Raw genomic sequence first — 25061 nt, 5'->3', positions numbered from 1 at the left:
TCCAAAATGGATAAATAGGAGTAGCATTATGTGTATGCTTTGGAGACATTTTTGTTTGGTGTGAGTTTAACACACATTAACCTGCTCCATGTGACAAAATTTTGGACATAATGCAGTTTTTTCCTCACCTCCATTAAAAAAAACAACAACCACCCATCATTCTACACATTCTATTGTATATGTTGTTAGTTCTCTGTGCATATAATAAATAACTTGTTCCAGCCTGGCTGGCGTGGCCCAATGGTTGAGGGTCGACCAATGAACTAGGAGGTCACTGTTCGATTCCTGGTTAGGGCACATGCCCAGGTTCTGGGCTCAATCACCAGTGGGGGGTGTGCAGGAGGCAGCTGTTCAATGATTCTCATCATTGATGTTTTGTTGTGCCCAGATTTCAAAGTTCCCAAGACCTCCAGGGAGCCAGTCAGTCCGATGCAAAAGCAAAGAGTCATTTATTTTCAAACCTAGGTTTGGCTCCCCTGCCACACTCACCGATGCAACGGTAAGCTCCAGTGGCCGAGAGAGAGAGGCCTGATGGGACAGGGCGTTTTATAGGGGGGTGGAGTGAGGGCAGGAGAGGGGACCGTGGGCCCCACCGATTGGCCAGGCGCAAGTCGGGTCATCTCTATGGCGCACACGTCCCTTGATTGTCATTGGTTAGTTTAAAGAAATCCTGGGCGTGGCCAGCAGGGGCCTGGGCTTCCGGGAAGAAGGCACTCTCCTGAGCACATGGCGGCTGCCCCAAAAATGGAGGACCCAGGGCAAGATGGAGGGCGCAGTCCTAGCCCCCCCCCCCCCCCCCAGGGCGAGCTGAGCCCGGGCTCCAGGGGCCAGTCCGGTTGCTGGGGGTCCAGTAGATCGACCAGTTCCAGCCCAGGCAGGAAGTCCACGTCCTCCTTCTCGTTCCCGGGGGCGTCGGCAATCGCCTCCTCCTCCATCTCCTCGGGCGAGGGCACGCGCCCCGCCTCGCCGCTGCTGCTGCCGCCGCGTGGGTCTGGTCCGGGGGCAGCGGGCGGGTGGCAGCCTGCGCCGGGCTCCCGCCGTGGGCTGGGGAGTCGGTGCCCGAGGCCGCCAGCAGCGTGGTCAGGCCCCGAGACAACTCGCCCTTTCAGTTTCTATATCTTCTCCCTTTCTGAAATCAATAAAAATATATTTAAAAAAAAGAACTTGTTCCAAGTTAGACATGCCTGTATATGGACAATTTTCAGCGAACATCATTAAATGAGTTACGTAGAAAGCAGGAGAGACCAACATGCTGAAAATGGAAATGAAGATTTAAAATGTTAGATATGTGAAAAATTTTCAATAAAAAATAAAAATGAAGCTGCTTAAGGTTCTTAATATTGTAATATTTTAGATCCTTAAAAATACATTTTACTAGTTTTCATGAAATATACAGTGAAAGTTATAGCCATATATGTTAAAATTATATACCTTTTGTCCAAGATATGTTCAAAAAATTTCCAACATTTCTAAGGTGGCAGAATCCTAATTTTGGACAACCAGTATAGAGTTGCTGATATGCATATAGTGAGTGGTTTTTAGTCCTGTGCTGAATCTATATTTTCCTCCAAAAACTTTGGTTCAGCAATATACATGACATTCTAGATGCCACCCAAGAGGATGTATTAAAAGGAATCTTAGCCGAAACCGGTTTGGCTCAGTGGATAGAGCGTCAGTCTGCGGACTGAAAGGTCCCAGGTTCGATTCCGGTCAAGGGCATGTACCTGGGTTGCGGGCACATCCCCAGTGGGGGATGTGCAGGAGGCAGCTGATCGATGTATCTCTCTCATCGATGTTTCTGACTCTATCCCTCTCCCTTCCTCTCTGTAAAAAATCAATAAAATATATATATTTTTTTTAAAAAAGGAATCTTAATAAGGAATACTTTATACCTATAGTCCCATGATCCAAGAATCCTTATATTAGAAAACGGGAAATAAAAGCTTTTTAAAAGAATTACTAGTACCCTACATGCCCATTTTGTTATTGCAGCTGCCCAAGGCAATAACATGCTTTGTTCCTGGAAGGTTGGGCTAAACCAAACCCGATTAAACACAGTTTCTACTGCAGGGGTAGAAGCTAGTTTTAATTTCCCCTTCGTGTTCACTCAGGATAATAAATAGTTCAGGGTCACCTGGGCCCCTACAGTCTCTCTAGCCCTCTAGCTAAATGAGAGGTAGGTTACACTGCCTAGCCCTTCAAATGCACAAAGATTTAAAAGGAGAACCCAGACCATACTTCTACTTTTCCACTAAATTTGCTTGATCAGAAACACAACATTTTGGGAGCAATTAAGCCACATCAATCAAAAGTATTAAAAAAGCACATGATTTTCAATCTAATCAAAGGATATATCTATGCATGGCATATCTGATGTGCCGATACTGAAACAGTCTAAAATACTCTATCATGTAGCACAAGATAGCGTTAATAGTATTCCTTTGTGTAATTTTTTAAAAATTAATCTTTATTCAGATTATCACAGATGTTCCTCTCCCCCCCCTCCCCCCCGCATAGTTCCCCTCCACCTGGCCCCCCCCCCCATGCCCTTACCACCTGCCACTGTCCTCATCCATAGGTGTAAGATTTTTGTCCAGTCTCTTCCCGCACCCCCCACAGCTCCTTCCCCCCAAGAGTTGTCAGTCTACTCCCTTTCTATGCCCCTGCTTCTATTATATTCACCAGTTTATTCTGACTTAATTTTTAGGTTCACTTGTTGATATTTATTTGTTGTCACTTTGTTGTTCATAATTTTTATCTTTACCTTTTCTTCTTCTTCCTCTTCTTAAAGAATATCCTTCAGCATTTCATATAATAGTGGTTTGGTGGTGATGAACTCCTTTAGTTTTTTCTTGTCTGTGAAGCTCTTTATCTGACCTTCAATTCTACATGATAGCTTTGCTGGGTAAAGTAATCTTGGTTGTAGGTTCTTGCTATTCATCACTTTGAATATTTCTTGCCACTCCCTTCTGGCCTGCAAAATTTCTGTTGAGAAATCAGCTGACAGTCATATGGGTACTCCCTTGTGGGTAACTGACTGTTTTTCTCTTGCTGCTTTTAAGATTCTCTCTTTGTCTTTAGCCCTTGGCATTTTAATTATGATGTGTCTTGGTGTGGTCCTCTTTGGATTTCTCTTATTTGGGGTTCTCTTCACTTCCTGGACTTGTAAGTCTATTTCTTTCACAAGGTAGGGGAAGTTTTCTGTCATGATTTCTTCTAATATGCTTTCAATATCTTGCTCTCTTCTTCTGGCACCCCGATAATTCGGATGCTGGTTTGAAGTTGTCCCAGAGGCTCCTTACACTATCTTCATATTTTTGGATTCTTTTTTCGTTTTGCTTTTTTGGATGGGTGGTTTTTGCTTCTTCGTATTTCAAATCTTTGGCTTGATTCTTGGGATCCTCTAGTGTGCTGTTGGATCTCTGTATATTATTTTTAATTTCAGTCAGTGTATGTTTAATTTCTGACTGATCCTTTTCCATTTTATTGGCATTCTCATTAAGATCCTTGAAGGTCTCATTAAGATCCTCGAAGGTATCACTAAGTTCCTTGGAGGTTCATAGAAGATTCTTGAGTAACCTTATAACTGTGGTTTTGAACTCTATGTCCTCCATTAGTTTGCTTTCCTCCATTTCTTTCATTATTGACATGTTTCTTTGTCTCCACATTTTTGGCTGACTGCGAAGACCCACTGTGTCTACAGTGGAAGAACTGCTATGCTGGAGACACCTTAATGGGGTAGGACTTGCTTCAGTGGGGCTTTGTCGCTCACTGAGTCTGCTTCTTGAGTGTGTCCCTTACGGATGTGAGGAGTTGAAATCTAGTATCTGACCAGGAGTACCCTGGCTCCTGGATCTCCAAGTCAACCACTGTGTGAGTCCATCCAGCAGGAGCTACAGCACTATCAGCAGATTTCTCCTCTTTGTTTGGAGTTTGGAAGTTTTGGAGCTCTCTGACCCAGCTGCAGCTTGTTAGGCTGCAAAAGCGCAGGTGATTGCTTTGCGCCGCTGTGCACCACTTGGGTGGGGATGTAAATTGAGTGGGGCGGGGTCTCAGAGAATCACCAGGGCGGAGCAAACAGCAATGGCTGTCATCAGCCATCTCCTCAGACTCCGCGTCTCTGCGTCCTCGAGTCCCGTGCCCCCACAGCAACAATGATCCCTGTGAGCAGCTCTGCGAGAAAGTCACCCTTGCCTTCCTACCCGCTGCAAGACAGTCCAGTTTCTTCCCGTAGGAGTCTGGGACCCCAGAGTCTCGCCGTAAATGAGTTCCGTAAGTTCAGGAGCTTGTATCCCCTTCCAATTGAAAAAAACCACACACCCAGGTGCAGCTGCCTCCCGCACACGCGCGCCTCCGTACCTCTGTTCTTGGCGCCTCTGCACCTCCTACTCGGTCTCAATGCACTTTTTTCTTTCCTTCTAGTTGTAGAACTTCCACTCGGTCAGCTTTCCCGTGGTTCTGGATGATAGCTGTTGTCTTATAGTTGTATTTTTAATGTTGTGGGGGGCAGCACGTACAGGTTTGTACCTTATGCCACCATCTTGGTTCCTTCTCCTTTGTGTAATTTTAAAGGAAGTGTATAAATACTATTATATACATAGATACTTCTGGGAATATACATAGACTTAACAGTGGTCACCTGATTTAGGGGAGGGGAGGAGCGTGTAGCTTTTCTTTCTCTACTATTTGAGTTTTCTAACTCATGGATATATTGCTTTCATGTGTTTATTTTTATGACACTGGATTATCTGAATGGTAAGACTATTCGTTTTTTGCTTCTTTATACGGCTCAGGATTAAAAAAACTCTAAGTGTTGCCCTGACCGGTTTGGTTCAGTGGATAGAGTGTCAGCCTGTGGACTGAAGGGTCCCAGGTTCGATTCCGGTCAAGAGCATATACCTTGGTTGTGGGCACGTCTCCGGTGGGGGGTGTGGAGGAGGCAGCTGATCGATGTTTATAACTCTTGGCCCCTCTCCCTTCCTTTTTGTGGAAAATCAATGGAATAGATTATAAAAAATAAAAATAAATACAATAAAAAACTCTAAGTGTTCCTTAACAGCACCAGGAAGACTGATAATTTGAGTTTCACATACAACAGAGATTAAGCACAAAATAACAGATTAAGCATACAATGAATAAAAAGTAAAAGTTGCAGAATGAGACTATCAGGTTTAAAAATAAAAATAACATCAAATACAATAAAATATAAAACTGACAAAAGATTGGCATCTAAAATAAAGACCCCAGAAAAATAAAAAATAAAAAAAGACCCTGTAAAAGTTACTCAGAAAAAGAGTTAATCCAATAGAAAATGGGCAAAGGATATGAAAAATATTTCCCAGAAAAGGAAATACAAATGGCCAATGAAGGACTTAAGTTACAGAAATGCAAACTAAAGTCATAATGAAATACCACTTCACACCCATGTGATTTGCAAAAATGTCCAACAACTTTGAAGAGCAATTTGTCAATTTCTAGTAAATATGTGGTTATCCTAAGTAACTAACACATTGAGCACAATGCACGAGAATGTTCCTACACAATGTTGTTAGCAATACAGGAACAGCTTTGGAAACAACTTCATGCCATCAACTGGAGAACGGATAAATTATGGTACTACATATAATTAAGTATTGTTGCATGGTATTAAAATTAATGAATGAGAACTTCACATACAACAGAGATTAAGCACAAAATAACAGATTAAGCATACAATGAATGAAAAGTGAAAGCTGAAGAATGAGACAGTATCAGGTTTAAAACATGCACAACAATACTAGAGGGTTTATGGATATGTCCAGGTTACCTCTGAGGTATAAGATCAGTGTTAGATCAAGGCAATAAAATCACAATTTTTTTTGGTTCCCAAGTTGCATATAAGAGTTATGTTTATATTATACTGTAATCTATTAAGTGCAATAGCGCTATGTCTGAAAAAACACAATGTACATAATTAAAAATACTGCTGAAAAATAGCCACCATCTGAGCCTTCAGTGAGTTGTAATCATTTTGCTGGTGGAGGGTCTTGCCTCTTTGATGACCACTGACTGATCAGGGTGGTGGTGCTGAAGGTTGGGGTGGCTGTGGCAATTTCTTAAGGACTGTGAATCCTGCCACATTGAGTGTTCCTTTCACAAACAATTCTCTGTAGTACTGGATGCTGTTTGATGGCATTTTACCTATAAAACTTCTTTCAAAATTGGAGCCAATCCTCTCAAATCCTGCTGCTGCTTTATCAAGTAGGTTTAGGAAATATTCTAAGTCAATTGTGAACATTTCAACAATCTTCATAGCATCTTTGCCAGGAGTAGATGCCATCTTGAGACCACTTTCTTTGTTCATCCCTAGGAAGTAACTTATCTGTTAGTTTTATCATGTGAGATTGCAAGAATTGTCACATCTTCTAGTTCTCTTGCTATTTCCACCACATCTGCAGTTATTTCCTCCACTATCTTGAACCCTCAAAGTCATCCATGAGGGTTCAAACCAACTTCTTCCGAACTCTTTATGTCGGTATTTTGACCTTTCACATGAGTCACGGATGATCTTAATGGCATCTAGAATGGTGAATCCTTTCTAGGTTTTCAATGTACTTTGCCCAGATCCATTAGAGGAACCACTATCTGAAATATTGCGAGAATTACCAAAATGTGACCTGAAGTGAGCAAATGCTGTTGCAAATGGTGCTGATAGACTTGCTTGACACACGGTTGCCACACAAACCTGTTTATAAGAAAAACGGAACCCATATCTGAGAAGCACAATAAAGTGAGTATAGCAGGTCCTTGAATAACCTGGTTTTCTTCAACTTGATTTCGTTGTAATGTTGATGAGAAAAAATTCCCAGTTGGGGCCACTGTCTTTGTGGAGTTGGTACATTCTCCCCATGTCTGCATGGGTATGCATGTGAGGTGAATGGCGTGTCCACATTGCCCCAGTCTGAGTGCATGTGGTGTGAGTGTGCCCTGTGATGGGAAGGCTTCCGTCCAGGATGGGGGTCCCTCCTTCGCCCTGAGCTGCAGAGATGCTCTAGCTACCCGCAACCCTGAACTGGAATCAGTGGGCTGGAGGAACATCATTATCTGACTTGTTTTTATTAATCTTTCTTCAATGTATGTATAGCTCCCATTTATTTCAATGTTGAATCTTTAGTTTGGTGATGTTTTTGTGACCAGAAATATGCGGTAGGAACTTAACTGTTGTTTCTATCAGTTAGCCTATGGGAAAATTGGTTTGGTGAGGTGTCCTTTTGCTTAAAGTTGCAATTGCCAAGAGCCTATCGACAGTAAGCAAGGACTTACTGTATGCCCGGGCAGTAAAACGCATAACAACAGGCATGAGAGTGCTAGACATCGATTTCTGGACGCTGCTTCCCCTGGAAGTGCAATGTGTCTGTCTGGCCAATGGTAACATGTGAAGATCTGATCAAAGTAAGTGCCCGGAACTTGGACATTCAGTACATAAATAACTGTAATTTTTATAATCTTGAAATAGTTTATAGAGCTAAGAACACACACACACACACACCTACTTAAGTACAGAAGGTTGTTTCAATGATGAATTTTAGTGCTCACTGTGGGCTAGATATCATGCTAGGAACTGGGGATATGTAAATTTGAACAAGGCACAGTACCTGCCTGCCCTCAAGATAACGTCACAGAGGCCTTCTTGGGTTCTCATTAACTTTGTCACTGATGGCTAAGGGTATCTGTTCTTCAGTAAATGGGCCTGAGATTCTTAAAAGTTAAGCCAAAGTTACCTAGCCAGTAGCAGACAAGGTTCATAAACTCATTATTGGCCTGCTTCCATCTTTCCTTTAAAGAATAAAGATAGTGGGGAAAAAACCGTGAGTATAAATTTAGCATAAAACAGAGATAAACATTTATGCAGAAATTACTTTAATTTTGTTAAAAAATTCCTTAATGAGCTAACAATTATTCATAAGGAGAGTCTAGAAAACAGATTTATGACTGTATTAGCCTTCCCCTTGATTAGAGATATTAATTATACAGAAAACATTATTCCCTAGAGTAGGTTACTGAACATCTAAGAGGCTGTGAACTTGTAAGAGCTTCTCCCAGCTTGTCTGGCTGCTCCAATCAGCTCACATGATTCAGTTATAAGGATGGACATATTTTCTTTTTTTTGAATTTAAAACTTCACAACAGTCCGGATGCTGTAAGAGAAAGAAACAATACATGTAGGTTTTGAATGATATCTTTTCTTTTAGGAACATTAAATTGATATGTTTATCCTTTTTCCTCCATAAACTTATTCTATAATATACAACCTAAGGTACAGCTTACCTCTTCCCTGCATGCAGCAGTTCAAAGGCTTTGTTAATTTCATCAAAAGACAGATTGTGGGTCACAAATTCATCAACTTTTATCTTTTTGGACATATATTCAGACACCAACTTTGGGACACTTTCTACACTCTTCCATCCTAAAAGAAATCATACATCTATTCATTAATTTTTTTTTCCAGCAAGTTTCTACAGTATGTTTATTACTTTGTGGGTTAAACAAAGACATTTAAGAGAATAAATGTTTTCATTACATAGGAATGAAAAACGTCAAAATCAGCATAGAGATGAGAAAGAATTTAATGAATATTAGTTAAGAAAAAAGTAAATGACTTTTTAGTACTTTCCTCTTTCTATATTGATTTACTAAAATGTCATTAAGTTTCAATTGAGACTTTTGACTACCCAGAATAGAACTCTGTAAGTCTTAGAAGCTTATTTTTTAGGTCCATAATAGCAGAGATTTCCATTATAATGAAATGTAAGGAAGAAAAATATTGATGTGCTACGTGACTCTTTCTTTGGTGTTAAATCAACAATGAATAGGGATAGCAACTCAGAAAGGAAAACTGTGAAACTGAAAGCAAAGTAGAAAATCAGATGCTTTAATTTTTCACTTGTAATTGAAAGAAGCAATAAAACAACAAATTAGCCTTCCTACTTTTTAAAGCCGGGATGCTTTGGACCAGATTTCAAATCTCTTTTGAGCTTTTTCCAAACCTCCCTCATTATATCCTCTACTAATTATTTTTTCCCCTACAAACTGAGAGCTTTTTCTTTCTCTTTCAAAACTCCTATTAAAACTGAGACATCTACAACTCTAGACCAAAACATCTATTTACATCTGTGGGTCATATTTTAGGACAGTGGTCACCAACTGGTGGTCCATGAGGCCCGGAAGGTTGGCGACCGCTGTTTTAGGAACACCACGGGGCCCCAAATGCTCCTGCTGAGTTCCCAAACAGTACTGAGCTAGGACGAGGCTTCAGTCAGAGGTTCCTACCACCCGGCCTGGCTCAGTCACCCAGGCTTAGAAGGCCCTTCAAATTCAGCTCTGGATCCTGAGAGGATGCCTCTGAGTTGCATGTGTGGCTTTAAAGGTCTGTTTTAAGATTCTCAAGTTCAGCATACTTCCAGGATGGGAGGGTTTAGTCAGCGTGGCATTTCTACAGCAAATTCTCTAGTATAAAGAAGGAAAACTTTGGCCAAATTCTTCAATTTAGCATATTTCCTGAATCTTTTCTTCTGACTTTCAAAAAAGCAGGCATAACATAAGGTAGTGGATGTTAACAGATACACAGATCATGCAAAGCTCATGCTATATGATCTTATTCCTAAGAGGATAATGAGAATATATTTTTTTAAAAACCTATTAAAATGTAGGCAACCCTAACCAGTTAACTGCCATGTGTCCAAAATGGAAACCATCCTTGCATCTAGAGGCTTATGGCGCACGAAAGGTTAACAACCATGCACTTTTTAGGATCATACCAGGGAAAAATAATCAGTCTGGCAGCTTTTTAATTTTGTTATAAGGTTTTGTCTAATTTAACGTTTTCAGTTTGATTTAATATTAGTTACGCTGAAATCAGTACTCTTCAGAGGTATGATTGACTACTGCACCCTTCAGAAAAATGAGTAAAAAATGCCTGTAACCTATTTAACTCCACAACATGACACAGTGTGGATGACTGTTGTTTGCCTAGCCTGCAAACAAGTTCTCATACCTGCCCTACCCCCAGCGATGGCCTCATTTATAGAATATTAATTTTCTTCTTTTACCGAGTAAAATGTGGCTTTGAGCTTCATGAGAAAATACTGATTGAGTGTGAAACTCTTCTATTAAAATAACTTTGTATACAACAACTCAGTATGAGAAGCAGCCCGTGAAAATTGTTGTTAAACCAAGAAAACTGGCCTGCAATTAAAACTCTGCAAATAGAAATGAGTGAGAAAATGTGCCATCCCATCCAACAATCACCTCCGAAGGCGGTGCCTTTCCATGTGCGTCCTGTGACGAGCTGGAAGGGCCGAGTGGCGATCTCTTCACCGGCAGCAGCGACTCCTACCACCACGCTGACGCCCCAGCCTTTGTGGCAGGCCTCCAGCGCGGCTCTCTGCAGGCAGAGATGAACCAAATCACAGAAGTCAGTGCATTTTGCCGAGGATATCTGCTTCCCCAGAAACTCTGGGGGAGAGGGGTAAAGAGAGAGTGGCTTCACAAAGCTTTCTAAAAAAACGGCAGGAAAATGATCAAGTAGAATGCTTACTGCATTTACTTTCATTGAACAATTTTACTTTCTTTAAGAAATTTATTGCCCTAACCGGTTTGGCTCAGTGGATAGAGTGTCAGCTGCGGACTCAAGGGTCCCAGGTTTGATTCCGGTCAAGGGCACGTACCTTGGTCGTGGGCACATCCCCAGTAGGGAGTGTGCAGGAGGCAGCTGATTGATGTTTCTTTTTTTTTTTTTTAAATATGTTTTACTGATTTTTTTACAGAGAGGAAGGGAGAAGGATAGAGAGTCAGAAACATCAATGAGAGAGAAACATTGATCAGCTGCCTCCTGCACACCTCCTACTGGGGATGTGCCCGCAAACGAAGGTACATGCCCTTGACCGGAATTGAACCTGGGACCTTTCAGTCTGCAGGCCCATGCTCTATCCACTGAGCCAAACCAGTTAGGGCTGATCGATGTTTCTAACTCTCTATCCCTCTCCCTTCCTCTCTGTAAAAAAATCAATTAAATATATTTAAAAAAATAAAAATTATCATTCTCCCCTTAAAAAAAAAAAAAGAAAAAAGAAAGAAAAAAATAAAAGAAATTTATTAACTTGGCTATATAGTGACACCAATGGAAAGGATTTAAAGCTTTTACTTGCTGTCCATTTTTAAAAGTAAATACCAGCTCAAAATTCTAAAGACTTTAATAAAAGAAGTAGGCAAAGAAGTAATACTGACACTTTTGCTGAATGTCTACTTTGTATCAAGTAGGGGCTTTACTGTCTGTATTTTACATATGAGGAAACTGAGATTTAGAGAAGTCATTGTTCAGGGTCACTGACTGAGCATGTGGATGTTTATCCACCTTCAAAGCGCATGCTCTCTACAACTGCATCACTCTGCCTCCACTGAAGCAGACATTCTCTAAGATCCAGCATGCATGGAAGGCAAAGAAACATTTTTCTTCATCCTTCCCTGAGCCACTCATGTCATTTCCCATTTGTAGTTCAAATCATTATTTTTCCTTTCTTCTATTAGAATAATTCTTATCAAGAGACTTCTCCTTTACAAAAATAAAACTTTAAATCTTAAGAAAATTACATTAAAAAAGCAGTTACAACCCAGTAGGGCGAGGCTCAGTGGTTGAGCACTGACCTATGAACCAGGAGGTCATGGTTTCATTCCAGAGTGGGGCACATGCCCAGTAGGGGGTGTGCAGCAGGCAGCTGATCAATGATTCTCTCTCATCATTGATGTTTTTATCTCTCCCTTTCCCTTCCTCTCTGAAATAAATAAAAATATATTAGAAAAAAAGGGTTACTGAGAGAGAGAGAGAGAGAGAGAGAGAGAGAGAGAGAGAGAAAGGAATGAAGCCAACCAAGCATACTTACCATGACTTTCACGTTACCAATACACTCAAAGGAGTAGTCTACTCCCCCATCGGTCATCTCAACGAGCACTTCCTGGATGGGTTTACTGAAGTCCTGGGGGCTGATACATTCACAGGCTCCAAACTCCTTGGCCCTTGCAAATTTATCTTTATTGATATCCACACCAATGATCCGGGATGCACCCGCCACCTTACAGCCCATGATAACCGCCAATCCAACTCCTCCGAGGCCAAAGACGGCACAAGTAGAGCCAGGCTCCACCTAATAGTAAGACAGTCTATGAGGTACTGCTTCCATAAGAGTCAAGAAAATCACTAGGTTTCTTACAGATCGGACCAATTTAATTATTTCAGCAAAGTTTTGTTGTATCAAATTAGAAGGTGGGAGCTAAAAGCCAGGCCAACACTTACCTTGGCAGTGTTCACAGCAGCACCATAGCCAGTGGAAATGCCACAACCCAGGAGGCAGACTTTATCCAAAGGTGCTAAAGGATCAATTTTAGCAACAGAGATGTCAGCCACAACTGTGTATTCAGAGAACGTGCTGGTTCCCATGTAATGTAAAATCTTCTTTCCTTTGCAAGTAAATCTGCTAGTGCCGTCTGGCATTAAACCTTTCCCCTGAGTGACTCTGAAGAAAACAAGAGAAGGAAAAAGGCAGGATAGAATTAGGTTCCCTAAAACCCATAAGAAAAAGAATTACTTTTAAAAATAACAACTAATATAAATAATTAGAAAGTGTGCTAAGGCCAAAAGTCCAATTTCTAATGTATGTATTAATCAGTTATCTCTTTCAACAATAGGGAAACTTGTGAAAGATTTATAACCTCACATCTTTTCCAACATTCAATATTCTTCTGGATCTTACTGTCAGAGTATTGAAATGATTTTAACAGGCACAACTTATGGATCAGATAAAATTATTTTAAAATTCCATCATAACACTCTGTGAGCAAATGTAACTTCATAAAGCATCAAGCTAAACCCAGCATCTACACAAGCAGAGACCACATGCAATGATCCATTTGGCTAAGGAAAACAGATGGCCAAACTGGCTAATTTAGATCTTTCAGCAGGCCTTTTCAAAAGTGTAGCAATCCTCAAGGATTCAAGTTACTTTCTCTGTTCACTTAGTTTTTTGCCTGTGTAGTTGGTTACAGTAACAGGGATGGAGGTGGGAGAGCAAACTCACAAAGGCAACCAATACGATATATGTTAGCAAAATTTACTTTTGATAATCTAAACATATAGGTGATATAGTGTCTTGTCTAGGAGGATGAGCCCTAAAGTCAGACACACTTGGGCTCAAATCCTGTGTGAAACTGGACTTTCAGTTTCCTCCCTAGAAAATGCAGAGAACAATTCTTTCTCATAGATTGCTAAAATAAAATAAAATAAAAATCAAATGAGATGTTATGTAAAGCATTAGCACTGAGCCTGGCACAGAGTGCTTAATAAATATTTTTTAATGTTAATAAAAACAAACACTATAATTTTAAAGCATAGTAGTAAGAAGCTAGGGAAGCAGAATATGGGAAACTGAGACAAAAATAATTAAACAAGGCAAAACAATTTGAGCAATTTACAGCCAGCTAATGAATCACAAGGTTTTACCTTCCCTAACCAAGGGCACTTAGGAGCAAATGGTTTACACACTCCAGACCGTCTTGGGGAAGCGTGGCCTCATCCCAGTCCCTCTCCGATGAATTAGTTTTAAAATGAAACTAACCAGAAAAGAACCCTGACCCCTCCATATACACATTTTGATGGATCAACATATTGAAGGACACACCTGGAAAGCTAGTGAATATCCTGTTAAGACCCCCTCTGAGACCTCCACTTGGATTTCCACTGGCTAAAGATAAAACACCTCAAAACAAAGGAGCAACAGTGCCCTCACTATAGCATGCCTGTGCCTTGCATCTCTGCTCTTTTTCTAAACTCTAAGGGACCTACAAGAGTTGCCACCAAGGGAGCAGCGGGCAGCGGCATCTCATCTTGGGCTCACCCCCTGAACCTGTCTCCAAGGCCCCCTTTTCTCTGACTTTCCAGTGAGCTAACTAACAGCAGCCCCTCCCTGGCTCACTTCTTTGACTGTGATTTCTATTTCTCAGTGAGCCAAAGCAGCTCTGCCTAATCTCTTTCCTGTTGCTGCTTCTACCTTTAACTCTTCCTTCGTTTCACTGTCACCAGTTTTAATTAATGTACTCTCAAAATCACCTGGACTCCTGTTAGGAAATCTTTCCTGCATGAAGTCAAGAACTCACATGCTACCAGCCAGCTCAAGGCAGACCTGCAGACCCACTCTGGGCCCAGACCCCACCAGGTAACAATTTGAGGTACACTCTTAGACAAATCCTTTGGAATATATATGAATAAATAAATACACAAATGAAGAGAAATGTATTGCCTCTGGATTCAAGAGTAAATACAAGTTCTTTGAGAGAAAAACAGAAATATGACCAGAAACAAAGAGCAATAGGTGACAAAGCTCCACTATAAATGTCATATCTTCACGAGAGCTACTTGCTTGCTTAGCCCTCCTGAATATGTAATCACTTTTCCCCAGAGGAGCGCACACACAAGAAGTGATGTAGGATGCATGTAATCTTTGGAAGGACTCGTCCCTCTACATCAGGGGTCCTCAAACTTTTTAAACAGGGGGCCAGTTCACTGTCCCTCAGACCATTGGAGGGCCGGACTATAGTTTTAAAAAAAACTATGAACAAATTCCTATGCACACTGCACATAACTTATTTCTAAGTTAAAAAACAAAACGGGAACAAATACAATATTTGTATTTGCATGTGGCCCGCGGGCCGAAGTTTGAGGACCCCTGCTCTACATGGTACCAGAAAGCCATAGAAAGCCCACTACCATCATTATATTTGAGGTGTCACAAAATTTTCCAGGCTGCTTGAAATTCCCTTTGAAAATAATTTCTTTTTGTTCTAGCTTTGCCCAAAGTAATTGGATTTATGTTATAAAACACACTAGAGGCCCGGTGCACAAAAATTTGTGCACTCGGGGGTTAGGGGGTCCCTCAGCCTGGCCTGTGCCCTTTCGCAGTCTGGGACCCCTCGGGGGTGACCACTTGCTCACTTAGGCCTGCTCCCCGGGGGATTGGGCCTAAGATGGCAATCAGACATCCCTCTGGCAGCCCGGCAGCCCTCGGGGGAAGTCCACTTGTCAGCGGGGAGCAGACCTAAGCTGCAGTCAGACATCCTTAGCGCTGCTGAGGAGGCTGGAGAGGCTCCCACCACCACTGCTGTACTGGGAGCCATCAGCCTGGCTTGTGGCTGAGCAGAGCTCCTCCCATGCGAGAGCGCCCTGACCACCAGGGGGCAGCTCCTGCATTGAGCGTCTGCCCCCTGGTGGTCAGTATGTATCATAGTGACCAGTCATTCCCAGTCTTTCTGCTGTTAGGGTCAGTTTGCATATTACCCTTTTACTATATAGGATAGAGGCCTGGGGCACGGGAGGGGGCCGGCTGGTTTGCTCTGAAGGGTGTCCCGGATCAGGGTGGGGGTCCCGCTTGGGTGCCTGGCCAGCCTGGGTGAGGGGCTGATGGCTGTTTGCAAGCTGATCACACCCCCTTCAGAGTGGGGGTCCCCACTGGGGTGCCTGGCCAGCCTGGATGACGGCTGATGGCTGTTTGCAGCTGGTCACACCCCCTTCAGGGTGGGGGTCCCCACTGGGGTGCCTGGCCAGCCTGGGTGAGGGGCTGATGGCTGTTTGCAGCTGGTCACACCCCCTTCAGGGTGGGGGTCCCCACTGGGGTGCCTGGCCAGTCTGGGTGAGGGGCTGAGGGCCGTTTTCAGGCTGGCGGGCGACTGAAGCTCCCAGCCTCTTTTCTTTTTTCTTTTATTCTGGGATTTATTTACCTTCTATAGCTGTCACTGGAGTTGAGAGCCGGCTCCAGCTCTGAGGCCGTGGCTGGCTGAAAGCAGGTATCTGGGTTTGTTTAGCTTCTATAATTGCAACATTGTTGCATCCGGAGCTCAGAGCTGGGCCACGGCAGGCGGGGAACCTTCGCTTCCTCCATCACTGGAGCAATCAAGCCTCATGTTCGCTCCAGCTGCCCGCCGCCATCTTTGTTGGCAGTTAATTTGCACATCGCCCTGATTAGCCAATGGGAAGCGTAGGGGAGGTATGGTTAATTACCATGTTTGTCTATTATTAGATAGGATGGACTCTTGTTTTCCAAAAATATGAACTAATTTTGTCAATGGCATTAGAAAACAAATGCAAGGACAAAGGGATCTCCCGTATAAAGCTGGTGGGAGTGTACCCTATGACTAGCATTCCAGCTCTAGGAAATACCTGTGGGGTAAATGGGAACAAGGGCCCCTCTCCATGGTCTAACGTCCCCCCCCCCCCCCCACACCCTCCTCACACACACCATGTGGGAAGACAATGAAGTCCATTAGTAAGCTGACTGTGAGACCTTGGAAGCCTGGTCAGCTCCTCAGGCAAGAAGTGTTTTGATCTCTCCAGGCCCATCCCCCTCCTTCTGCATGTTCTATTTTTCTCTGTTTTCTGACTCTATAAAACCTTGTGTTGGGAAAGTCTAGGTGGTGGTGAGATAATAGCACTGGCCGGCAGCCCGCCTCTGGAGTGGCCTGTCTGTAGGCCGGAAGTGACTTAGTGATTCAACTTCACTGGTGTCAGCGCCATTGGTGTGCGTGTAAGTCCTAATAAACTCATGTCTTTCATAGCCAGTCCTCTGGATTATTTCTTTGGGAATCCAAGAACAATATGCAGAGGTTTTCTGAGATCTCAGCACTTTGCATAACACCAAAGAGAAGGTAGTGATACTGGGAATGGAATATGACTGAGCAAACTGGATACATCTCCCAGACATTGTGAATGAAAGAAACCAGACGGAAGAGCACATAATGCATATGAAGTTCTATAGAGAAAGAAATCAGAATAGAGGTTACCGTTGAAGGAGGCAGGTGGTGACTTGGAAGGGACATGGAGGACTCTGTGGGGTGCTGGAAGGGTTCTCTTTCTTGATCTGGGTGATGGTTATAACCATTAGGTATGTACATACATAAAAATAGATTGAGCTGTACACTTGAGATCTGTATACTTTAAATACTTTATTATGTCTGTTCTACCTCAATAAAAAGAAAACAAAAATGGATACAAATACAAAAAGATCATAAACTGCCTTAAAGAAGTAGTTCTTTAAGACCTGTTACCCTACTACAATAAAGTGACTACCTTTCCCGTGTTAAGGGGTCATGTTATCTCTTGTAGTCTTCCCAGTAACCTTATGAAATTTTTTTTTAAAAACATATATTTTCAGGGGAAGGGAGAAGGAGAGACAAACAGAAACATCAATGATGAGAAAGAATCATTGATCAGCTGCCTCCTGCATGCCCCACACTGGGCTCAAGCCCACAACCTGGGCATATGCCCTGACCAGGAATCAAACTGTGACCTTCGGGTTCATAGGTTGATGTTCAACTACTGAGCCACGTGGGGTGCGGGTGGGGGTGGGGGGCGTGTGCTGAAGTAAGTTTTATTACTTTGATTTCGATTTCATGGATAATAAAATGGCATACAAATGATTTCATTTAATTTCATAAGCATGTCCCTCCTTATTATATATGATGTTAGAAAACTTAGCCTAGTGTTATGGAAAGAGACTGAGTTCAGAAAATTCAGTTTTCTCTCTTAATAGCTGATGATACTTGGAAAACCACTTAATTTCTGAGTCTTAACTTTCTCATCTATGAAAACTGGGATACTAATGATGACAGTGAGGTTGCCATAAAGATGGATTGAAATAATTCATGTAGAATGGTCTGTATAAATTGCCACACACTTATTATTATCATTTAAAAAACGAATCTTGTTTTAAAAATAAAATAAAAAGATACTGACCTTATTTTCTGGCAAAGGTTTGTTTTAGGATTTAGACAAAATTTGCATTCTCCACATTGAGGGATGTAAAGCGGGATGACAGTATCACCTGGAAAATAAATACAAAGACATTATCCTCGATGCATAGCATCTATTTCTAATGAATGTATCAGCCCTTGCAAATTCCTATTCCTGTCAGCTCATTCGTCTTTGAAAGTTAACCTCTTCAAGGCTTAGAACTTCACCTACATAACATCATTCAGACAATGCCTGACTCTGCAAAAATAAAAGTTTCAGAATTTTGACTAAAGGAAACTTTTAATAACTGGAGTACAAGGAGTCATGTGCCTCAAACTACTGACTCACTGATGCATATATAAAAATTCTTGCTTAGAAACTGACTTCGGAAATGTTTTTAACAGTTTCAGATGAACAACAGTCTGCAAAATCAGGGAAAAAAACCCCATCAAATATGGGGGGGCGGGGGGGGGGCAAAAGTAGTTTTACAGTTGTGACTATGGGAAACACAGTTTATTCTTGTATTATTTATTAGTTATTGTATTATTTTCCAGACAAACAACTGCAGTCTACTTTTGCCCACCCTGTATTTATGCTTCCTGGGTGAGGAATAAAATCAATCTTCACAACTTTCTTAGGTGATAATTTGTTCATAAATAAACAATGTGTAGCTGATCAGAAATGTTATATCCCTATGGGGGTATAAAATAAGTGGTTCAAATACCCTCTTACCTGCTTTTAGCTTAGTAACTCCTACGCCAACACTTTCCACAATTCCAGCACCCTCGTGTCCCAAGATCACTGGGAAACTCCCTTCAGGATCAGCCCCACTCAGGGTGTAGGCATCAGTGTGGCACACTGCAGTGGCAATAATCTATCAGGATATTCAAATAAAGAGCATTTCAGTGTGTGTGCATGCGACTCAGTGAGGCATTGGTCAAAGGAAAGGCCCTTTTATTTTAATATATTCCATTGATTCCAAGATACTTTTCTTTCATACTTTAACCTCTCTAAATCAGTATATGCTTACAAATAGATGACATCTTAACAACTAGAATTGGTAGCCTTTTCTTAGTAGTACATTAAAGGGCTAGAGTATTTATATTCAGTGAAAGATGGCACATCTATTCTCCTTTTCAGTGCATATTAGCAAGACAAAGCAAACAAGGTGAAGAGGAAGAGCACCTGTGTGCAAAGCCATTTCACTGCTGGGCTCTTCATGACTGTTGGGAAATGGTATTTCTAAAAACCTATGGATTATTTCTGAAATATGCCAGTCTGCTTGGTCTGCACTAAAACTCAGAGCTTTTAGTGGAACCAACTCCCTTTTAGCACACACACAAATTTTGCTTAAATAAGCCCTTTATCCCTATCTCTTTTAAGTATGTTGTCTTTCCAAACCACTAAAAAAGCACAAAGAAAAAGTCTTAGAGTGTATTTATACTTCTCTGCTTCTCACTGACATACCCACTTACAATGTAACATTCTTTGCTATTTGTTGGCAATGCCAGGAAAGACAGCTGAACTCAGTGTGCCCGGAACAATACAGCCAGGACATTTTCTTTTTCAGTGGCAAAATCACAACCAGGTTAGTTTCTGAACTTAACTATTAAAATATTTCAGATTTCTGGGTCTGGGTTGAAAAGGACCTTGAAAAGTTATTTGTGCTTCTTGACCTGATATGTGTGGTCCCTGGGAGCATGAGTCAGTACGTATTTATGTGCTGTGTGTTTGGAGGTAGGACCGGGGACGTTTACTCCAATTTATAGCAAAAAAAGAGCTGATTTTTCTAGGATGTTAATTTTATTTAAAAGTCACTAGTTTATTTTTGCCGAAACCGGTTTGGCTCAGTGGATAGAGCGTCGGCCTGCGGACTGAGGGGTCCCGGGTTCGATTCCGGTCAAGGGCATGTACCTGGGTTGCGGGCACATCCCCAGTGGGAGATGTGCAGGAGGCAGCTGATCGATGTTTCTCTCTCATCGATGTTTCTAGCTCTCTATCTCTCTCCCTTCCTCTCTCTGTAAAAAATCAATAAAATATATTTTAAAAAATAATAAAAAAAAAATAGAAGTCACTAGTTTATTTTAAAAAATATTTTTATTGATTTTTTAGAGAGGAAGGGACAGGAAGAGAGAAACATCAATGTGAGCGCCTAATATCGGCCACACCTGCTACTGGGGATCAAGCCAGAAACCTGGGCATGTGCCCTGACTGGGAATTGAACCGGTGACCTCCTGGTGCATGGGATGATGCCCAACCAACTGAGCCACACGGGCCAGGGCAAAGGTCACTACTTTAAACCATTAATTTTACATCAAAACAGAGAAGAAAGCTAAAAACACCGAGCTGGTGGCCTTGTGAACTATGCCTCTCTCCTAGGATAGCTTCTTTAAGCAGCACTGGGATAATGAATGCATCCCTGGAACTCGGGCCCTGTCTGCAAGGGTCAGTATTTAAAGCTCTCTAGTCAAGATGACTTTACTGGGTTGTTGCTCCAGTTGATCAGGAGCCTCTTCCCAAATCTTATTTGAAGTCTCACCTAACAAAACTAAACACCATCTCTTTTTCTTTTGTTCCTAATGTGTCACCATACATTTTAAGTTATGGGATCAGCAGAAAGGGGACACATCTGTCAAAGTCACCTTAAACCTAGGCTACGGAAATAAACTGCAGTGATCCCTGGGGAAGGCTGCTCAGCCCAACATCAAAGCTAAAAGATGGGAGGAGTGCTGCAGAGGAGAGAGGGATAAAATAAGAGGAGGATGTTGTGATTCTGTGCTTGGAGGACTTTCAATACCTTGTTCTCGACACTCTCCTTTGGGATTTATCCTCTGCAGAACTCAAGAGTATTAATCTATCCAGAGACCTAATTGTTAAGTCTTCTTTTTCCATTGCCTTAGATGTAACGTTACCTTAATTCGAACTTCATGAGCCTTTGGGGGTGCCACCTCTACCTCCTCGATGGAGAGAGGCTTTCCAGCCTCCCAGGCAACCGCTGCCTTGCACTTGATCACCTGAAACGGGGGGGAAAAAGAGCAAGTTGTTTATTCACCTGAACGAATAATGAACAGCTTGTTAGTTAATTTAGATACTGATGAATGCGAATCTTAGGAAGCATATTAAAGATTCACAAAGAAACATGTACTGCCCTAGCCGATTTGGCTCAGTGGATAGAGCCTTTGAACTCAAGGGTCCAGGGTTCGATTCCTGATCAAGGCACATGCCTGGGTTGTGGGCTTGAGTCCTGGTAGGGGGTGTGCAGGAGGCAGCTGATCAATGACTATCTGTCAACATTCATGTTTCTATCTCTCTCTCCCTCCCTCTCCCTTCCTCTCTGGAATAAAAAAATATATATATTAATAAAAGAAAAAAAAAGGAAACATGTACCTCTAAGTGATATGGAGAATTGTTTTGCCTGTTTCTTAGATTTTGTATAAGTAATATTCATTAAAGTATTTAACTTAGATGACCTTTGGTCAGATATAAAAGCCTCTTCCGGTTGAAAAGTTTTATTCATGGAATACTTAATGACATTCTACAGGAGCAGGTAAAGAATACAGGTCTAAGAGAATCTGATTCAGTAGGTCTGGCATAGGGCCCAAGGAATCTGAATGCTTAACACGTACCCTGTAAAATTCTTTTGTTCAGGTTGGTGTAAGTAACACTGGTGTAGTACAAAACCACAGGATGGGAAGGAATGTAAGGAGTACCAGAATGGGGGAACTTTAAAAAACCATACCTATCACCCTGGTGTGGCTCAGCTGGTTGGAGCACTGTCCCGTACACCAAAAGGTGGCAGGTTCGATTCTCCATCAGGGCACATACCCAGGTTGTTCCACCACTGAGCAACACCAGCAGGCCAGGCTATTCCTATCCTTTTTAACTGTGCCATCCAATACAGTATTCACTTGCCACCTGTGGCTACTGAGTACTTGAAAAATGGCCAGTCTGAACTGAGTTAAGCTGTAAGATTTTGAAGACTTAGTACAAAAAAAGGTAAGAATACTTCAATAATATTTTAAAATATTGATTACATGTTGAGATAGTATTTTCAATATGTTGGATTAAATTTTAACACAATTTTAATGCTTTTTAATATGACTAATAGAAAAGTTAAGATTACATATGTGAATTGTATTATATTTCTATAGCATAATGTTGCCTTAAAGATTCTAGTACACCCCTCCATTCCCGGAGAATCAAATGTAACAGGGAAGATTTCCAACAGTTTACATAATGGTTATGAAACAAGTTGGTAGAATAAAGGTTGAAAGCCACTGGGTTTATAGGAGACAGACTGGAAAGTCAATAATTACAGAAAGTGTGATTTAAAGGGAGAGGCACAAAGTGCTACAGAATTCGAAAAGTGGAGAAAGAGTGTAACTTTGGTAGTGAGTTTGAGAAAGCATCGTGTTTAGCTGGGATACTGAAGGAGAAGAAGAGTTACAAATGGTGATAAAACACCTACATACAGTGTAATTGTGAAGGGTGAATGAGAATGAATATGAAGCCCCTAATACTCATTCTCTTTGGCACAGGGTAGCTTTGCAAAAATAAGTTAGTACTTATTAGTAGCAGTGAAACAAAGAGTGGAGGGGAAAGGAGAGTTAAACTATATAGAGAGACTAGAGGCCCGATGCACAAAATTCGTGCAAGGGGCTTGGCCCTCCCAGCAGCCCCGGCTGCCTCTTGGCCCCGCCCCCAGCCCACTGGTCGGTCAGGAAAGTCCTCAGGAAGGTCGTCCTGCCATCTGGTCTAATTAACATATTAGCTCTTTATTACAGAGGATTATATAGGATGAGTGGCTTGTGTAAGTTGGCGAGGGGAGAAATTCTGCTTTTTAAAAAAAATATATATTTCTTTATTGATTTCAGAGAGGAAGGGAGAAGGAGAGATGGAAATATCAAAGATGAGAGAGAATCACTCATCAGCTGCCTCCTGCACGCCCCCTACCAGGGACCAAGCCCGCAACCCAGGCATGTGCCCTTGGTCCGAATCAACCCAGGACCTCCCCCCCCCCCCCCCCCCCCCCAGTCCGCAGGCTGACGCTCTATCCACTGAGCCAAGTCGGCTAGGGCGAAATTCTGCTTTTAAAGTTGAAACGTAGATATTAAATCTGATGGTACAGAAAATTCAGACTCTGCACTGGAATCCTTTTCACCTCAACGTCCCGTAAACCTCAAAGGTCCAATGAAGAATATCAACAACGAAGTCATATCGCACACCTGAGATCTGGAGCAACAGGAATAGTCCATCCATATGTGGTTTATTCTCCAGCCCCCCACTATGGCAACTGCCCCACTTCCACATCTATAACAGGAATTACAATTCTGCACCCGCAAGTATGACCCTGGGCAAGTCACAGTAAGACCTGGATCGGTTCTGCGACTTCGCGCAAAACGACGGACTAGGCATCTCATCTTACCAGATGCCAATCAATACCAGCGGGGGTGCAGCTCCTACGGCCTCTCATCCCCTTTATGAACGAAATCACCTTGAACAGAAGGGCCTGCCGTGCTCTCTGCACAGGCCAAGCGCGGCCTCGGGCCATTTCACCGGAACACGCACCGACCACCCTGGCCCCCGCCCCCGGTCTCCCGCTCCGCTCCAGCTGCCCAGAGCGCAGAGCCCTCCCCAGGAAGGAGGCGGAACACAGCTTCCTTCCCGCGAACCCCTCCTCCGAGGCCCCGTTCGGCTCCGGTTCCCAGCGGCCCGGGTTCAGGCTATGCTTCCCCGCCCCGCATCCTCGGACTCGGGCCCGCGGTAGGGCCTACGGTACCTGGTTCGCCATGCCTTCTGCGCGGGTCAGCGCGGACCAGCACGGGCGCGCATCCGGGGCGGGCGCACCGTCGGGACGTGGGCGGGGCGTGTGCCCGACGCAGGGGGCGTGGCGCAGGCGCAGCGTGGGTGGGGCTTGCGCTCGGCGTGGCCCCGCCTCCTCCGGCGCCGGGGGGCGGGGCGGGACGTGGGGCGGGGTTTGCGAGGGTCGGGAGGGATGGGCGGGAGGCTGCGAGGTCTAGCGGTCGCGCGAGGTCTGGTCCGGAGGCTAGCGGGGTGTGGGCGAGGCGGGGTAGCGGCGGCTTCCTGGCTGTCCGCACGCCTGGCCGCCCACCGTGTGTGCCAGGACAGGGTTTCCTGTAGCCGAGGCAGCGTAGGTAAGCCTTTCCAGGGGGCGATGTGGGAGGCGAGGGACCAGGAATTCCACCGGGAGCACGTGAGAACCGGGAGGACTGCCTGGGCTTCGTGCTCCCCGGAACTTTGTGTGCACTGCTACGTCTTGAGGATGCAAGATGAGTAAGAGAAAGCCCTTCAAGATTCTCCATCGAGAGGAAGCTGAGCGTGAGAATGAGCAAAGGACGCAAAGGACGGGGGACCCATTCGGGAAATGTCCTCGGCTCCTATTCCAGCTGCCCCTGTCATAAAGTATATTTAAAAAAACCATAGGCAGGAATGACAAGTAGATTTGTAAATCCCATCTACTTTCTGTGAGAAGGGTAAACTTGTTATAAGGTGAAATTAGAGGCCCTCAGCCCCTTTAGAGAATTTGCGAGTGTGCACTGCATTGGAAATAAGCTGACCAGGTAGGAGACAGGTATTTTTCCAAATACAGATCATACAATGAGTGTAGCAGCAACGTGCAGAAGTGCTGTAGAGCCTCAAACGCCAGGTATCACTTGGAAGCAGACTGTTAAATTCTTGACCTACTTTTCCCCATTTCAGCCAGCAGAAGACGGGAAGCAATGAGGGACAGTTCTAACTTGTATGTAATTCTGCCTCCTAAGAAAATAGCTCAGTTTATTTTGAACTGACAGATTTACTAGGTGAAAATGACCTGTCATTTTGGACTTTCTAACAGGCAAGGAAGTGTACAGTCGTCATAGTCGAGCAGATTTCAAACAAGTTGAAGCAGATTTCTTAGTGCTCACAAGGAAGATAAATACTGAGCGAATTGAAGGGAGGCATTCATGAAGCCATAAATGTCTGCTACCTTTTGAGGGGAACTCCCCCCCCCCCCCGCCCCAGCTCTTGTAGGCATTGTTTGAGTACATACTTCATTAGAGAGGCAAAGACAGCCCTTGCTGGAGCCGCCATGAATTGGAACAGAAAACTGTCTGAACTGAAGAAAGCCCTGATGGGTTGAACAAGAGGGAGCCAGAAGTGGTTGATACTAATGCTGTTCAATACCGAGGTTACAAAGCCACCCATCAAGTCCTTTCTCCTTCATAGGCATGGCATACAGAGAAGGTGGCCG

At 43.1% G+C, this 25061-nt stretch overlaps 1 protein-coding gene across 6 annotated transcripts; it reads right to left on the bottom strand.

Moving 5' to 3' along the window:
- Positions 1-7876: 7876 nt before the first annotated feature.
- Positions 7877-23693, bottom strand: LOC132215913 (alcohol dehydrogenase class-3). 6 transcript variants are annotated; one of them, XM_059664930.1, is made up of 9 exons: positions 23589-23693; positions 20722-20823; positions 18542-18683; positions 17813-17900; positions 12329-12548; positions 11919-12179; positions 10288-10423; positions 8308-8446; positions 7877-8177 (listed from the first exon to the last, which is right to left on the bottom strand). In XM_059664930.1, exons 1-9 carry the CDS (start codon positions 23598-23600, stop codon positions 8153-8155), a joined length of 1125 nt encoding a protein of 374 aa, XP_059520913.1. In that variant the 5' UTR covers positions 23601-23693; the 3' UTR covers positions 7877-8152. The 6 variants fall into 6 exon arrangements, 4 of the variants coding, with proteins under 4 accessions (XP_059520913.1, XP_059520895.1, XP_059520904.1 ...); XM_059664912.1 differs by lacking the exon at positions 23589-23693 and adding an exon at positions 23235-23542; XM_059664921.1 differs by lacking the exon at positions 23589-23693 and adding an exon at positions 23304-23540.
- Positions 23694-25061: the final 1368 nt, after the last annotated feature.

This window comes from Myotis daubentonii, chromosome 1, assembly GCF_963259705.1.
Source record: "Myotis daubentonii chromosome 1, mMyoDau2.1, whole genome shotgun sequence".
NCBI lineage: Eukaryota > Metazoa > Chordata > Mammalia > Chiroptera > Vespertilionidae > Myotis > Myotis daubentonii.
This window is presented reverse-complemented; position numbering and strand designations above follow the sequence as displayed.

What these genes read in the sequence shown, in the direction of transcription:
- LOC132215913 (XM_059664912.1), bottom strand. Translation starts at nt 23,360, where the DNA reads ATGGCCCGAGGCCGCGCTTGGCCTGTGCAGAGAGCACGGCAGGCCCTT. An exon ending in AGTTACTAAGCTAAAAGCAG is followed by an intron (nt 17,901 to 18,541) that starts GTAAGAGGGTAT and finishes TTTATTTTCCAG; the next exon opens with GTGATACTGTCATCCCGCTT. An exon ending in GAAAGGCACCGCCTTCGGAG is followed by an intron (nt 8,447 to 10,287) that starts GTGATTGTTGGA and finishes GATTTCTTTTAG; the next exon opens with GATGGAAGAGTGTAGAAAGT.